At 40.8% G+C, this 18,000-nt stretch overlaps 1 protein-coding gene across 8 annotated transcripts in view; it reads left to right on the forward strand.

Moving 5' to 3' along the window:
• FHOD3 (formin homology 2 domain containing 3) overlaps positions 1 to 18,000 on the forward strand; it is a 493,863-nt gene that overhangs the window by 373,703 nt on the left and 102,160 nt on the right. For all 8 annotated transcript variants that reach the window (XM_073790663.1, XM_073790659.1, XM_073790662.1 and 5 more), the window contains 2 exons: positions 1,991 to 2,041; positions 7,770 to 7,984. In XM_073790663.1, coding sequence (XP_073646764.1) covers positions 1,991 to 2,041; positions 7,770 to 7,984 — 266 coding nt within the window. The remainder of the gene's footprint in view (positions 1 to 1,990; positions 2,042 to 7,769; positions 7,985 to 18,000) is intronic.

The raw sequence follows: 18,000 nt of genomic DNA on the forward strand, positions 1-18,000 counted from the left end.
AAATATTTGAACACTGAGCTAACATTGGAACCGATATCAGAAGGCAGTCAGAACTTGCCGGCTGAGCTTGACTTAGTTGATTGCCTGCTAAAAGAAAACAATCAAGATTCTTCATAGAATTTAAATAATGTCCAGAGTCTCATTACAAAATACCTAAAATGTACAGAATGCAATCCAAAACAACTTGTCATAGAAAAACAGGAAAACTCTTAAAGGAAAAGAGAATCAAAATGTGCTAACCACAAATGGACATAGATATTGTCATTATCAGACAAAGACTTTAAAGCAGTTATTATAAACATGTTCTAAGATATAAAGACAAATACTCTGGAAACAAATGAAAAGTCTCTGCAGAGAAATAGAAGATATAAAGAAGAACCAAATGGAAATACTTGTAGAACTGAAAAATACAATAACCAAAATAAAAAATTCATTGAATGGTTTCAACAGCAGAATAGAAATGAGAGAAGAAAGAGTCAGTGAATTTGATGTTAAAACAACAGAAATTCTCCAATCTGAAAGACAAAACAAAATATTGAAAAAAATGAACAGTGCCTCATGGACCTGTGAAACAATACATCTAGTATTTATATCTTTGAAGTCCCAGAAGAATAGGACAAGAGTGCATTGTAATATATATTCAGCACACATGTTGGCAGAGTGAGAATTAGACCCGGGCAACCTGTCTTCAGAGATCACGTTCATAGCTATTCACTATTTCCTCTTGGTCATAAAAGGATCTCACTCGTCATTTAAGAGCATAGAGAGACCCTGGCAAAATAATCCTTGTCCAGAAAGGAATGCTGATCGTCAGTAAAGACTGCAGAGAACTATTTATTATGATGACTTCAGTTCCATTCTGAAAATCTGAGGATGTGAATGAAAAGAAATTCAAAGAAGGAAATAGGAAAAGCTTTATAGAGTAGTCCCTGGGATTACCCAAATGGCTGATCCTTTATCAGCCACTTCATTGATTTAAGTTACTCATGATCCTTGTGCTTTTTTCTTTGCAAAGCATTCTTATCTGTTGTTATTTTTGTCGAATATGATCTTAAGTTTCCTGGGTTATGGGAAATATTATTTCTAGTGGTAAGTGATGAGAATGGATGTTTATAAATGATAACAAATTTGTGTCTTTGTTGCTTTTTCTCCCTCTCCTAACCTGCTTTAGTTGCTCTGACTTAGTGCCCCTTTATATCCAGTTATCAGTGCACAGAGGGGTGGAGTACTTAAGCTACCTTGTGAGGTAGAAAACTGTGATGTCAGAATTCTCCAGGAAAACAAATGGTTAACTGAGAAGTGACTGACCACACAGTCTTAAACTTAGATTCAAGTTGGAACCTCTCCAGTAGGAACAGAAAAACAAACATTAAAATTAGACAAATTTGGACATCTTGTGGATAAAGACAAGAGAGAATGCACAAAGCAAGAGCTTCCAGTGATCCCTGCTTAGAAACCGAGAATGTGAGGGATGCGGAGAAAGAATCCTGGGCCCTGGAAGGAACGTGCAAACTGTAGAGTGCAACACAAAATGGCCAAGACACTTGGGCCCACTCAGATTTAATTCTTGAGATGAATGTTGGGGAGTTACCAGAGCTTGATTATGTGTTAATCACTTCTGAAAGCTGTTGCTTGCTTGTCATTGCCATATTTTATTTATGACTTGTTTTAACTTTTAAAAGTGTTTTTATCTCCCCTCCCCTCGTATACTTAGTCTTCTTTCTGAAGAGTAATTAGCAAAGTCTCTGAGTGAATCCAGTAATCCCATGTTTTCATCCCTATGATCTTATCGAAAACTCATTATATTTAGTACTTTTAAAGTATAGCCTTTATATTTATTTTTTAAAAATTCAATGACAACCACTTTCCATTTCTGATACGATAGTGGGCTTTCATTATATACTCTGTTAATGATTTCTTGGCAATTTTATGAGCATCTAATTCTGTTCTTTTCCTTTCCCATTTCATTTCTTCTGCATATTTCCATTAGCCGAGAATATTTAGACAAAAGAGAAGAGCAAAGACAAGCAAGAGAAGAAAGGTTTGTATTTGTATTTGTTTCTTTCCCATTGTAACCAAATGGCACGTGACTTTGCACTCAACCAGGCATGCAGAGGAGACTGTGTTAATTAAAATATAACAGCTTCACCTAAGACACCTAAGACCTTGGGTACCTGGCATTTTGCAGAATAGAGTGTCCTGGTTATCTCAATTTTCCAAGAAAGTACAGATTTATTATTTAGTGCCCTCATGGTGTGAGATATGTGTCTGTTCCTCCAAAACTGTTCACCAAATAAGCATATTCATTTGGCATATTGGCATATGGTATATATTTTAAATGCTTTGCACCAGCACTGCTGAGCCTGGGTTAGGTGTCCCTCCTGTGTGTTTCCAAGTCACTTGTTCAGCATTTCTTCAACAAATATTTGAGCACACACACTATGCCATGCACTGACTGGGGTGCCACACCCTCCTGAGCCTCTCCATGGAGATGCCTGATCATTTGCCTGTCTTCCTACTGAACCGCACTCAGTTCCTGGATGGCAGGAACCATACCTGATTTTCCTTGGTGTCCCAGTGCCCGCCACAGGGCTTGCACATAGCAGGCACTTAAGAAGGATGTATCGGATAAATGAGCAAAAGAACCAACAGCTTTAAAATATTTAAGCTGTAAACCATTTCAATGTTCATTTCAATAGCAACATACTTTGAATCCCATTAAACCATGCCAAGTTAATGTATTCAGTGTCTGGTAAACTTAGATAAGCACAGGAAATTGTTTTTGGAAGTAGACCAGCAAAAGGCAAGTTTACCCCCTAGCACTGTACAGCCTGCAGTTATTCCCTCCACCACCAGATGGGGTTACTGCATGGAGAGCTGAAAGGCTGAGTTCATGCCAGAGCCAGTCAGGAACCTAACAGTCTCTGAATTATGCCAATAAAAAGTGGAATTGTGCTAATTTTTTTTAGACACCATCAGCTAAATAGATCAGGACAGTCTGAGGCAGGGAAGAGTGGATACTGCCTGTGTTCAATTTAAAAATTAGATGCTTACGTCAGCCTCATAAACAAAACCATGGCATTGCTTTAATTCCGGCATTCTGTTAGATTGTTGCCATCCTGGTAATCAGTTGTGGCCACAGCAAGTTTAGAGTGAAAGTTGCTGGCAAAGAAACAAAGAGACTTTTTTGTGTCTAATTAGTACCTGTTTTTGACATTGGGGGACATGACGTATATACCCAGGTTTAAGAAATCAAATTTTATTTTTTAGATTCCCCACCAGATTCTGCACTTTTTTGAACTTTTGGACAACTTGAATGTCATGTTATGTCTGCACAGGCAAGTCCTCAAAGCTCCTGGAGAGATGACCAGGTGCTGTGTCAAGGTCTGAATTGATTCAGACTGACCTCAAATTTTTCCCAAATCACTTAGGGCTACTACCTCTTTCCGAGTATTATTTACTGCTCTTTCCCCCAAAGTGGAGCATCACTTATACCTGGAAAATTTATGCAGAGGAGTCTTCCACTCCTCTTCTCTCCCTTGTTGTTCTGCTCTCCGACCTCAGCCCCACACCACCCATCTGCCTGGGCGTTCTTAGCTGGTGCAGGAGTGGGCTCTTCATGGCTCCACGGGGGACTCCTTCCTTACAGCCCACCCCTGTTTCCCCAGAGGTTTGGGGAAGCAGCCAAGCATTTTCCTTTGATTTGGACCAGCCACTTTTCCTGGTTAGTTGGGTGCTTGAATTACCTGGTAAAGATGGAAGTGAGGGAGATATACTTTCATCCCTTGTTGGAAAGCAGTTGGGAATTCCTGTTAAGCCAGGAAAAGATAAGATTTCCAAGTGTAATGGAATTTGGAAATGGATGGGGAAACTAATGGAGATCAGAGGTGGAAAGAGACATGGAAGAGGACTCTATAACTCTTCATATTTGTTTGGTCCCATGACTCTGTCCCCTAATGCAAAGACTCAAAAAGACAGCAAGAGGCACAGCAGAGGGTTTTTGAGGTTCATATCATCGAGTGTAACAAGATAAATGTCATTTTGCTATTTTGAGGGGTAATGAATTTTGTAATTTTAAAATTTCAATTCATGTCATCTCATTCCATAATTTCAGGCAGTGTTTTATTGGTAATGGTGCAAACCCAGAGTAAGTTTCTGTTAGGTTTATTTCTAATTTTTTTAAAGTATTATAAGAGAGGATCTCTCTGATATTGATTGACTTGACATTCATGAATAATCCTTTTTTAGATGTGGTAAGGAATGAGATGCAGGCTGGGAACTATTGGAGTGGGGTGGGGGTCAGGGTGGAGAGTAGTCTGAGGGAGACAGCGGGACATGGAGAGGAGGTACCTTATGGGAAACAGGTTCTGAGGACAGAGTGCAAGGGAGGAAGTTGGGACTGGGCAAGGATTTGGGAAATTATGCCTGAAAGTGATCATGAAGCAGTAAGAGAGGGTTCTGAGCACGGTCTGTGGACACAGTAGAACTTAGAGGGAGCCAGGTTTTGATTTAATGTAAGGTAGAATTTCCGAGTAGTTGGGTGGCAGGAAGAGTCATTAGTAAGTCGGTATAGTTGAAAGTCAAGCAGAGTTTCTATTGGACCCTGCGAAAAGAGATGATCGTATGTGCCCTTGATGGCAGTACCAGCCCTGCCACCTGCAACCCTGTTGGGTATTGAGCTCATACCAAAGTCTGTTTCTGTACCTCCGCCTGAACTATGAGTGCCAAGAAGGTGGGGTTTTTCTTATGTATTATTAAATCTCTAGTGCCTACTGCAGTTTTTAGCACATGACAGGCACGCAACAGAACATTTAATAAATAATGAAAAGACAAAGACATGGACAGGCAGGACAATGAGACTGTTTCAACAAGGGTAGCAAAGGTGAAAAAGTCTTTTTTGGGGGGCTGTGGTCTGTGGATAGAAAACCCAGTGCTTTGTACCTGGGAGGCTACATCAGAGTCTGTGGGTTGGGGGTGGTGTTGCTAGGCAGCCAGAGATGTGACAGTCATCAGATGGGCTGGCGGGCTCCTAGATCAAGTACCACTTAGAGTCACTGTCTAAGGGAAGGTCGGGATATAGGTCCAGCTTCCTCCCCAGGTTCTGTGGGAGATAGCTCTCCATGCCGGGTAGCCTGGCTTTCCCCGTGCACGCCCGTTTACCCTCCCCACTCTGGCCCATCTCGGGGGAACACTGAAAGATTTAGTGGTTCTTGACACCTGGGCCTCCCCACCCCTTCCATTTTTTAAAGTTTTTAATTGTGGAAAAATACACATAACATAAAATTTGTTATTTTAACCATTTTTAAGTGTATAATTCAGTAGTGTTAAATACATTCACGTATTTGTGCAACCAGCCTCCAGAACTCTTTATCTGTAGAACTGAAAATTTCTACCCATTTAGTAAGGCCCCGTGCCCCTTCCCCTGCCATTTTTGTTTACCATGTAAACATCCTCGGAATGATTCAGCTTCAACCCCTGACTCTCCCCCTGTCTAAAGGATCCTCAGGGATGACATCTGTGAGCCGAGGGGTGCACAGGAGTAGTCTTCGAGTCATGTCCACCCAGAACCTGGATGAGCCACCCCTGGGGTCCCCCGGAAAATGGGGTGAACCCTTTGGCTGCCAGTACATACCTGCTAGCTTGGCTGCCCACAGGGAGGGGAATGGAGAGGCCAGGTCCAGGGCCAGGCCAGCTGAATGGAGGTTAGTGATCGGTTGTCCTCCTGGCCTGAAGTCTTTTGTGTGAGGCTTTCTTACCTCTCTCCCTGGACCCTTCTGATTTTGTTAGGGCACTGTTTCCCTCCTCCAGGATTCCGATCTCCTGGACATGTGCAGGCCCCTTGGTTTGCACTTTGTTCCTTCCTGTCCCCCATCCTGTCGCAGACGGCTTGGACTCCATGTGGGGACACCTGTGCTCAGGAACTCCTCCTGGGCTCGTAGCATTCCTGGCCTTCCGTTTGCCCCCAGACTTTTTAAAATATGGGCTCTGACTCTTGCCCTCAAGAACACTTTCTTCCACGTTTCCTGTCACTTCCACAGCCAGGTGTTTTTTCCTTGCTGGTCTGATTCAAGTTCAGAAATATCTTCCTTTTGGCCCCTCTCGCGCTGTTCGAGAGGTGACATTGTTGGCAAGGAAAGTCCAGAGTTTCTAAAGCTTTCTTTCTGGGTCTAGCTTCACCCGGTAAGGGTGACGCAGACGTTTGTAAATGCAGATCCGTCCCACGTCTTTTATCAGAGATTCACCATGAAAGTACACTCACTCCCCAGGAAAGTGCAGTCAGCTGGCTCTGCCCCCTGGTGCCCTGGGCTGCAGGGAGACGTACAGGTAGGCTACTGCTTGGCAGGTCCCTCAATGCACACGTTGCCTGCTTCCCGTCGGCCAACGAATGCACAGTGCCGAAGGAAAGGGCAAAGGATGGTAACCTTCCTGGTCTCAAAAATCCTATTATCTGTTTGTTGAAAACAGACCTGCACACGTGAAAAGACGACTACATATGCCGGGCAGTAAATGTAAAATGCCATCTGAGTTGAATGGACTACATATCCGACATGAGTTCAGAGGCAAGGCCAGGATCACTTCCAGCTGTGGTGGTCAAGGCAGGCCTCCCGGAGGGAGACGCGTGTGCAAGCCTGTCCTGAAGGGCAGACTGACTGCCTTGGGACTGGCAGAGAGAAGGGGTGATGACTACAGATGTGGGGGGCCACGCCCCCCGAAGGATGGACGAAGAAACACGTGCTTTTTAAATGCATCCTTCTGAAAGGTTTTACTTGTGCGCTCTGCCTTTCTTATCAGGCTGAAGTAAAAGTGCGGTGTGCAGTGTCTGGGGGTGGGGGCCTGCCCATTGGAAGAAACTGAAGCAGTGAACCTGGATGGATGTGAGGGAGGGTCTGGAATAAGCTGTCTCAAAGTTTCATGGAGGGTACGATAGTCAGAAACCTGCTACAGCTGAGTTCATAAATTTATTCCTGAACAAATAATGGTGGGTAAAATTAGCAGACATCTGGAAGAGGCACATATTTCAAAGTTATTTTGGTCTGATCTATAAAGCACACTATGAGGAAGATGATTGGTAGCTGGTCTTAATAAACAGTTACTGGGTTCTGCCTGCCTGAAATGCAAAACAGATGTATCTTTGTTCTTTTAAACTGACTTTGATGAATAAACTATATGTGACGTCAGGTCCAAGCTATTGGATGTCTGAGTCCTACTCAGAAATATTTTAGAATATAAAAAACTTTCCATGGTCGACACCGAGAGAACAAAGTGAATTCCAGCCACATTGCTGTTAGCATTGAAGCAGGTTCAGAAATCCAGAGAGGGCTTCGTCCAACAACCTTTTGGTATTTTGGGGCATTGTTCCTCTCTGCCGCACCAAGGCACCCTCGCATTTCACAGCTGCGAGCTCTGAGGGAGTGTGGTTTTCAGCTGTCACTGCTGGGGCTTTTTGATGGTCATTAATGCTGTTTTGCTTGCTGGTACAAATGTTTCCTAAAAGAGCAAAATAGGATTCTGCAGCAGGGATCTAGTATCTGGAGACTGTGATGTTGCCACTTCCCCCTGTTTGTTTGGTTATGAATGATGCAGGATTTTTAATCATTAGCATCTTGGCTTTGCTGGGTGTTTTTGGCAGACGGGCCCTCCAGCCAGCCCTGCACTGTACTCTGTGCATCAGGAAACCAGCTCACTCTGCAGGTGTTTCATCCATAAACAAGCATCAGCCACGGGCTCCTCTTTCTTTTTACGGAAACCCTTTGGAATTTAACTTTCAGATACAAATACTTGGAGCAGTTGGCAGCTGAGGCGCATGAGAAGGAACTGAGAAGCCGAAGTGTGAGCCGGGGCAGAGCTGACCTCTCCTTGGACCTGACCTCACCGGCAGCCCCTGCCTCACCCACCCGCCTGAGCCATTGCCCTTCATCTCTAGACTCGCAAGAGGCTCTCACGGTATCATCTTCCTCCCCAGGAACAGCTCAGCATCCCCAAGGTGAGTGCAGGGAGAGTAGAGGGGAACTGATGAGTTAATTAACATCAGACAGGCTTCTTCTGGGCAGCAGTAACCATTCCTACATGCAAACTCATACTGAGAGGCAACTGATGGGAGGCTTCGGGGGTGACTGTGACCTGAGCTGTCCCTAATAACCAGGGGTCTGCAGAGCCACTTACTAAAGCAAAATTATTTATTGTGAAGATTGCAGTGTGTGATCACTGAAAAGGGAGAATGCCAAAAATAAGACTTACTTTGACATTCAATCCTAATTCACAGGGTAATAAGTTAGGATTAATTTATTACTCTGTAATTTGCATGTTACTTATCTATTGGATCTGCCTGATAAAGTGACCCCTCTTAAATGTTTCTCCCGTAAGAATTATTGGTCTGGTTTAAGTTAAACTGATGGAGGATAAAATTAATCAAAGTGAGCAAAGAAACGTGGACCTCGTGAAAATAGAAGTTAAATATCGAAGAAGAAAAAAATAGACTATAGTAAAGATGATTGGCACATGGTGTGGGGCGGGTGTAGATGCCTGTGTGCAGTCAGACAGGCTCTCCCTGGAGAAAGTCCCTCTTGTCTTAGCTTATCTGGAGAAAAACGATGATACTGTACACTGCAGCCTTAGAGCATCAGCACTTTTCCTGATGGCTCTGTGAATTGTGGGTCCGTTTTCTTTCACATTATCAGGGAGGATGGTTCTCGGCTACAGGCACCTAACACTGCGTGTTGACTAGCTCTGCAGCCAGAACTGTTTGGTTTAATTGAGTGTTATGGCTTGCAGCCTGATGTAGACTTAGCCAACTGAAGACAACAGAGACACTAAACTTTTAACTCTATGAGGGTTGACTAAATATGGCGTAAAGTCTAATTTAAACAAGGCAGGACTCCATGACCTCAGCAGAACTGGATGTAATGGAATAATCTTGTCTGTCCAATTCTTTGCTGGCTCGCTGAGCCTCAGGGCTCAATCTGCTTGAGCAGGCTGGTTGCACCCCAGCTTCCCATCACATCCAGTCACTCCTGGTCCCTGAGCCATGGAAGATTGTCGCGGGCAGATGGCTCAGTCATAATGAGTAATGTCAGTCTTAAAATATTAAGGCTCTGAGAATCAGGAAAACAGACTGCTCTGTAACAGCAGTGTGCTTTTTAACTTTGTCTGATATCACTGCTCTATCTAAATTGTGGTATTTCCAGAGGCAATATAAAAAATATTCCCCTGCAAAGCTGTGGCTCAGGACTTAATCTTGGGACTTTTAACTCTAAGAGTTGTATCTGCAGCACTTTACAGAATGGTTTTGTCCAAACTGTGAAGTACAGAATGGCCCCAAGCTGAGAAGGAATTGTCAGTATCTGTAAATATTGTTTGTCCTCAAGATTTTTAATCTGCTTGATGTTTGTGGCAAAAAGACAGTTCCTCGAGCATTTTGTACAGTTATAGTCAAACTTGAGGCCATCCTATCCCATTAAAAAGACAATATTTTAAACTTCAGTAAGAACATAGAAAATACTTATTTTGTGTATACATAATATGCATTTGGGGAAAATAAAGTTATTTCAGTATGCTTTCAGAGAGATAAATAGCAAATGTCATTTTCCTTTACAGAGAAGGGATTAATAGAGACTAAGAAAATGTTTTGACTGAAATCACACCATAAGTGGTATCTGCATCAGGAAAAGGAATACTGGGCTTCAATTTAGACATAATTAAAAATTAATAAAGTAGCATTGACGTTTGCTTTTTCCTTGGGGGGAGGGGGGAAGCAGTGACTCTTGTAGAATCTAGAAGTGCTGCCCATTGTATGTTAACTCATTATCATCCAAATCAGTTGGAACCCGCAAAGTGGTCTAACACCTTGTCCTAATACATAACTGAATTATACAACTGGAAATTCTAAGGGTAGAAAAAGAAATGCTATAAGAGGATGCTGGCAAAGAGAACTGCTGAAGCTTCCTCCTGATTTGGAGCCTTTGCCCTTACGACAGAAGCCTTTCTGTATATATGACAGAAAGGTTTTTCTCAACCTGGTTTGTTATCATTCTTGAAAGCATTCTGCCAGCTCCCAATTAATAGTCTAAACTTTTCACCACGTCCCATTTTCAAAGCTCAAAGTAATTTTTTGCTGATCCCTAATATTTAGAATATTCTAACAGCTGAAGGAAGAATACAAAATATAATCACACATCCAGATGTTTGTCCTGCACCAAACACCTGGCACGTGGTCCAAACGTGCCGGGGGTTGACTCGCTTTTTCACTCTTTATCCTTGTGGACTCGTATGCTAATAATTCATCTCACATTTTTGTAGTGCTCAGTGCCTTCCTTCCAAATGCTGCTATTTAATACCTTGTGGTGCATCTCAGTAAGTAGGGGAAATGCTATTATCCGTGTTTTACTGAGGCTCAAGTAGATGGAAGATGTGCTTCAGATCTTGTTGATGCCATGCTGAGAGTAAAACCACTGCTTTGACTTCCAACCAAGCCGTTTATCAGGGCATCACGGTGCCGTGACATTCGTGGTGGTGCTCCCCTGAATGCCACGCCATCCCCTTGCTGACCCTCTCCCCAGTGTCTGTAAAAATTGTGATCTACATTTCAGAATTACATCTGTTAAAAAAAAAAAAAAGGGAAAGCAGGTATTTGTTCCTGAATTAGATATACCTCAGGGTTAAACGTCACTTGGTGAGTGCTTACTTGGATTCTGGAGAACTTTTGATAGCAGAAGATATGGAAACATTAAAGCTTTCTTTACCTTTTCTCTTACAAAATATATTTACAAAGAGGGGAGGGCTAATGGTCAAATACCTGTAGCGTTATGTGCCATCTAGCGAGATCTTTCAGCCCAGAACCTTCCCAGCTGTAACATTTGTGTAAATTATGCCACTGCTCCCACCATCAAGTCAGCGTGTGCTTGAATTATTTTTCACCTGGCCCTCTTGTGGTTCACAGCAGGCGTTTGTCCCACTGGTGCCTAAGCTTGGTGGTGAGGGTCTGAATATTTTTCCTTTGTGTGAAACTATCAGGCCCAAGTGATGAACAAACATATACATGTCTTCTCATTTTCACTGTGCTCTAATTAACCGAGACAGTTAGCCCCCATTTTAGGTAAACATGGAAGGGCCTCACTCTTCATCCATTGCTTTAATTACCCTTTCCTTATTTTCACTGAGCCTGGTGGTATCCATCAGAATTTCTATAATAAGTTTACTTCCTATTATTTTAAGAAACTTATAGATGACTCTGGAAACAAGTTATTCTCACTAGTTAGAGAAAAAGGCACAGTGTTCTTATTGGGCTAGAGTTCTTCGATGTGACTCTTGAGGAGGTTATTCTGAGGATTAAAGATAATGATAATCTCTGGACCCACAGTGATGTCAATACAGCAAGGTAACCTATCGTGCCAGTGGGTGTCAGATCTAGGTAACCTATATTGTGGAAACAAAGTGGAGAAAACCAGTCATCTCAAAACCAGGTTGAAGATGGTCCCTGCAGGGTGTTCCAAGGTTGAACTGCCTTCTGTGGAAGCTAAAACTGTGTTCTTTCCAGGTTCCCTGGCTTGCATACCTGAGTCCCTCTTGAGGCCAAATGGAGAGAAATGACCATTTCCCAGTAAAAGAAAGCTGCTGCCAAGAGTTTATGAGGTGCTTTCACTCACTGATACAGCCATGAAAGCATACATCATGGCTAGATTATTTTTCTTACTTTTAGCTCAGTACTCTCTATTTTGCACACAGAAATAATGTTAGAGATGCATTTAAAATTTTTACCATACTCTATTAATTTTATGTCAAGGATAAATATGTTCGACAGTGATTTTTTTTTTCTACCTGTAATCAATTCCTAGATATTTCCAAATATCTCATTGTTTGGCCCCGAAGATATAAAATATGGCTTATATGGCCATGGCCTCTTCACCAGCACTCAGCAGGAGGCACTTACAGATATTACGGACATGGTATACTAATATTTTCTCTCACAGATCCAAACGTTTAAAGTACTGGAAAATATGATAGTTCCTCTAGCTTCCTGATCGTCACACCTGGAAATAAAATACAGACATATAGTTATCAGTTTATTTAAATGAATAATCATTTTTCATCATTTTCATTTATCATCACGGCTGTTGTCATTGTTACCAGTCATTGACTGAGCATCCTTGTCACCTTCATTGTGTAACATGTTTTCAGTTTCCTTCAGGTATAGAGACACTCTCCTAGGTTACCCAGTCCACATGGCAGAAATCGGAAACGTCTAGCATCCTATTTCCAAAGGGCACGGTAGCGATGGAATATTGTCAATCATCAGCCTAATGCGTGCTGGTCCCCTTGCATAAAGCTTTTGGACACCTCCAGTCTAGTATTTCATGAATTGGCAGGAAACTAGATTCCTTGTGGTTCTATGACTCAGGGCCGCCCCAGCTCCCCATAACTCACCTGACTGCTGCTACTTAATGCCATTTGGTCAGTGAGACAGAATCTCTTAGGAACTCAACCCAAGGCCAAGGCCCTGCCTGCAAAACCTGCTGTGGAACTTTTTTGAGAGCCTTCACAAATCATTGGGTTTTTCTGCTTGCCATTTCTCTGTCTCTAAGAAATGGAAAAAGGCAAAAACTTTCCCTTTTTTCCTGCTATAGAGAACGACAGTTGCCTACAGTGTGTTCTCTTGTACCAAATTTTAAAACATTAAATAGTCTTGAGTTTTTTTAAAGCAAAGTATAAATCTTACCTGAAGTATACCTAAGTAAAGATAAGGAACAGAATGGCGTTGGGCAAGTTTTTTTTTTAATTTTATTTTATATTTTTTTAATACAGCAGGGTCTTATTAGTCATCAATTTTATACACATCAGTGTATACATGTCAATCCCAATCGCCCAGTTCATCACACCACCACCCCCAACCCCCGCCGCTTTCCCCCGCCTTGGTGTCCATACATTTGTTCTCTACATCTGTGTCTCAATTTCTGCCCTGCAGACTAGTTCATCTGTACCATTTTTCTAGGTTCCACATATATGCGTTAATATACGATATTTGTTTTTCTCTTTCTGACTTACTTCACTCTGTATGACAGTCTCTATATCCATCCACGTCTCAACAAATGACCCAATTTTGTTCCTTTTTAAGGCTGAGTAATATTCCATTTTATATATGTACCACATCTTCTTTATCCATTCATCTGTCGTTGGGCATTAGGGTTGCTTCCATGACCTGGGTATTGTAAATAGTCCTGCAACGAACACTGGGTTGCATGTGTCTTTTTGAATTGTGGTTTTCTCTGGATATATGCCCAGTAGTGGGATTGCTGGGTCATATGGTAATTCTATTTTTAGTTTTTTAAGGAACCTCCATACTGTTCTCCATAGTGGCAGTATCAGTTTACATTCCCACCAATAGTGCAAGAGGGTTCCCTTTTCTCCACACCCTCTCCAGCATTTGTTGTTTGTAGATTTTCTGATGAAGCCCATTCTAACCAGTGTGAGGTGACACCTCACTGTAGTTTTGATTTGCGTTTCTTTAATACTTAGTGACGTTGAGCAGCTTTTCATGTGCTTCTTGGCCATCTGTATGTCTTCTTTGGAGAAATGTCTATGTAGGTCTTCTGCCCATTTTTGGATTGGGTTTTTTGTCTTTTTAATATTGAGCTTCATGAGCTGTTTATATATTTTGAAGATTAATCCTTTGTCCATTGATTCATTTGCAAATATTTTCTCCTATTCTAAGAATTGTCTTTTCATCTTGTTTATGGTTTCCTTTGCTGTGCAAAAGCTTTAAAGTTTCATTAGGTCCCATTTGTTTTTTTTTTTTGTTTGTTTTTTTATTTCCATTGTTCTAGGAAGTGGATCAAAAAAGATCTTGCTGTGATTTATGTCGAAGAGTGTTCTACCTGTGTTTTTCCTCTAAGAGTTGTATAGTGTCCGGTCTTACATTTAGGTCTCTAATCCATTTTGAGTTTATTTTTGTGTATGGTGTTAGGGAGTGTTCTAATTTCATTCTTTTACATGTAGCTGTCCAGTTTTCCCAGCACTACTTATTGAAGAGACTGTCTTTTCTCCATTGTATATCCTCGACTCCTTTGTCATAGATTAGTTGACCAAAGGTGCGTGGGTTTACCTCTGGACTTTCTATCTTGTTCCATTGATGTATGTTTCTGTTTTTATGCCAGTACCATACTGTCTTGATTATTGTAGCTTTGTCATATAGTCTGAAGTTAGGGAGTCTGATTCCTCTAGCTCCGTTTTTTTCTCTCAAGACTGCTTTGGCTCTTCAGGGTCTTTTGTGTCTCCATACAAATTTTAAGATTTCTGGTTCTAGTTCTGTAAAAAAATGCCATCGGAAATTTGATAGGGATTGCATTGAATCTGTAGATTGCTTTGGGTAGTAGAGTCATTGTCACAATATTGATTCTTCCAATCCAAGAACATGGTATATGTCTCCATCTGTTGGTATCATCTTTAATTTCTTTCATCCATGTCTTATAGTTTTCTGCATACAGGTCTTTTGTCTCCTTGGAAGGTTTATTCCTAGGTATTTTATTCATTTTGTTGCAATGATAAATGGAAGTGTTTCCTTAATTTCTCTTTCAGATTTTTCATCACTAGTGTATAGGAATGCAAGAGATTTCTATGCGTTAATTTTGTATCCTGCAGCTTTACCAGATTCATTGATTAGCTCTAGTAGTTTTCTGGTGGCATCTTAAAGACTCTCTATGTATAGTGTCATGTCATCTGCAAACAGTGACAGTTTTCTTTCTTCTTTTCCAATTTGTATTCCCTTTATTTCTTTTTCTTCTCTGATTGCTGTGGCTAGGACTTCCAAAACTATGTTGAATAATAGTGGTGAGAGTGGACATCCTTGTCTTGTTCCTGATCTTAGAGGAAATGCTTTCAGTTTTTCAGCATTGAGAATGATGTTTGCCGTGGGTTTGTCATATATGGCCTTTATTATGTTGAGGTAGGGTTCCCTCTATGCCCACTATATGGAGAGTTATTATCATAAATGGGTGTTGAAATTCGTCAAAATTTTTCTGCATCTATTAAGGTGATCATATGGTTTTTCTTCTTTAATTTGTTAGTATGGTGTATCACATTGATTGATTTGCATATATTGAAGAATCCTTGCATCCCTGAGATAAATCCCACTTGATCATGGTGTATATGATCCTTTTAATGTGTTGTTGGATTCTGTTTGCTAGTATTTTGTTGAGGATTTTTGCATCTATATTCATGAGTATATTGGTCTGTAATTTTCTTTTTTTGTAGTATCTTTGTCTGGTTTTGGTATCAGGGTGATGGTGGCCTCATAGAATGAGTTTGGGAGTGTTCCTTCCTCCGCAACTTTTTGGAAGAGTTTGAGAAGGATGGGTATTAGCTCTTCTCTAAATGTTTGATAGAATTCACCTGTGAAGCCATCTGGTCCTGGACTTTTGTTTGTTGGAAGATTTTTAATAACAGTTTCAATTTCATTACTTGTGATTGGTCTGTTCATATTTTCTATTTCTTTCTGGTTCAGTCTTGGAAGGTTATACCTTTCTAAGAATTTGTCCATTTCTTCCAGGTTGTCCATTTTATTGGCATAGGGTTGCTGGTAGTAGTCTCTTAGAATACTTTGTATTTCTGTGGTGTCTGTTATAACTCCTCTTTTTTCATTTCTAATTTTATTGATTTGAGTCCTCTGCTTTTTTTTTTTTTTTTTTTTTGCGGTATGTGGGCCTGTCACTCTTGTGGCCTCTCCGGTTGTGGAGCACAGACTCCGGACGTGCAGGCTCAGCGGCCATGGCTCACGGGACTAGCCGCTCCGTGGCATGTGGGATCTTCCCGGACCGGGGCATGAACCCGTGTCCCCTGCATCGGCAGGCGGACTCTCAACCACTGCGCCACCAGGGAAGCCCTCCCTCTTTTTCTTGATGTCTTGCTAATAGTTTATCAATTTTGTTTATCTTCTCAAAGAACCAGCTTTTAGTTTTATTGATCTTTGCTATTGTTTTCTTTGTTTCTATTTCATTTATTTCTGCTCTGATCTTTGTGATTTCTTTCCTTCTGCTGCTTTGGGTTTTGTTTGTTCTTTCTCTAGTTCCTTTAGGTATAAGGTTAGATTGTTTATTTGGGATTTTTCTTGTTTCTTGAGGTAGGCTTATATAGCTATAAATTACCCTCTTAGAACTGCTTTTGCTGCATCACGTAGGTTTTGGATTGTCATGTTTTCATTGTCTCTAGGTGTTTTTTGATTTCCTCTTTGATTTCTTCAGTGATCTCTTGGTTATTTAGTCATGTAGTGTTTAACCTCCATGTGTTTGTGTTTTTTACATTTTTTTCCCTTTAATTCATTTCTAATCTCATAGCATTGTGGGCATAAAAGATGCTTGATAGGATATTAATTTTCTTAAATTTACTGAGGCTTGATTTGTGACCCAAGATGTGACCTATCCTGGAGAATGTTCCATGTGCACGTGAGAAGAAAGTATAATCTGCAGTTTTTGGATGGAATATCCTATAAATATCAATTAAATCTATCTGGTCTACTGTGTCATTTAAAGCTTCTGTTTCCTTATTTAGTTTTATTTTGGATGATCTGTCCATTGGGGTAAGTGAGGTGTTAAAGTCTCCCACTATTATTGTGTTACCGTCAATTTCCTCTTTTATAGCTGTTAGCGGTTGCCTTATGTATTGAGGTGCTACTATTTTGGGTGCATATATATTCATAATTGTTATATCTTCTTCTTGGATTGATCCCTTGATCATTATGTAGTGTCCTTCTTTGTCTCTTGTAACATTCTTTACTTTAAAGTCTATTTTATCTGCTATGAGTATTGCTACTCCAGCTTTCTTTTGATTTCCATTTGCATGGAATATCTTTTTCCATCCCCTCACTTTCAGTCTGTATGTGTCCCTAGGTGTGAATTGGGTCTCTTGTAGACAGCATATATATGGGTCTTGTTTATGTATCCATTTAGTGAGCCTGTGTCTTTTGGTTAGAGCATTTAATCTATTCACGTTTAAGGTAATTATTTATATGTATGTTCCTGTGACCATTTTCTTAATTATTTTGCATTTGTTTTTGTAGGTCCTTATCTTTTTTTTAAACATCTTTATTGGAGTATAATTGCTTTACAATGGTGTGTTAGTTTCTGCTTTATAACAAAGTGAATCAGTTATACATATACATATGTTCCCATATCTCTTCTCTCTTGCATCTCCCTCCCTCCCACCCTCCCTGTCCCACCCCTCTACATGGTCACAAAGCACTGAGCTGATCTCCCTGTGCTATGCGGCTGCTTCCCACTGGCTATCTATTTTACATATGGTAGTGTATATATGTCCATGCCACTCTCTCACTTTGTCACAGCTTACCCTTCCCCCTCCCCATATTCTTAAGTCCATTCTCTAGTAGGTCTGTGTCTTTATTCCTGTCTTACCCCTAGGTTCTTCATGACATTTTCTTTCTTAGATTGCATATGTATGTGTTAGCATACAGTATTTGTTTTTCTCTTTCTGACTTACTTCACTCTGTATGACAGACTCTAGGTCCATCCACCTCACTACAAATAACTCAATTTCGTTTCTTTTTATGGCTGAGTAATATTCCATTGTATATACGTGCCACATCTTCTTTATCCATTCATCCAATGATGGACACTTAGGTTGTTTCCATCTCCTGGCTATTGTAAATAGAGCTGCAGTCAACATTTTGGTACATGACTCTTTTTGAATTATGGATTTCTCACGGTATATGCCCAGTAGTGGGATTGCTGGGTCATATGGTAGTTCTGTTTTTAGTTTTTTAAGGAACCTCCATACTGTTCTCCATAGTGGCTGTACCAATTCACATTCCAACCAGCAGTGCAAGAGTGTTCCCTTTTCTCCACACCCTCTCCAGCATTTATTGTTTCTAGATTTTTTGATTATGGCCATTCTGACTGGTATGAGATGATATCTCATTGTAGTTTTGATTTGCATTTCTCTAATGATTAATGATGTTGAGCATTCTTTCATGTGTTTGTTGGCAATCTGTATATCTTC

Source organism: Tursiops truncatus, chromosome 13 (assembly GCF_011762595.2).
Source record: "Tursiops truncatus isolate mTurTru1 chromosome 13, mTurTru1.mat.Y, whole genome shotgun sequence".
Classification (NCBI taxonomy): domain Eukaryota; kingdom Metazoa; phylum Chordata; class Mammalia; order Artiodactyla; family Delphinidae; genus Tursiops; species Tursiops truncatus.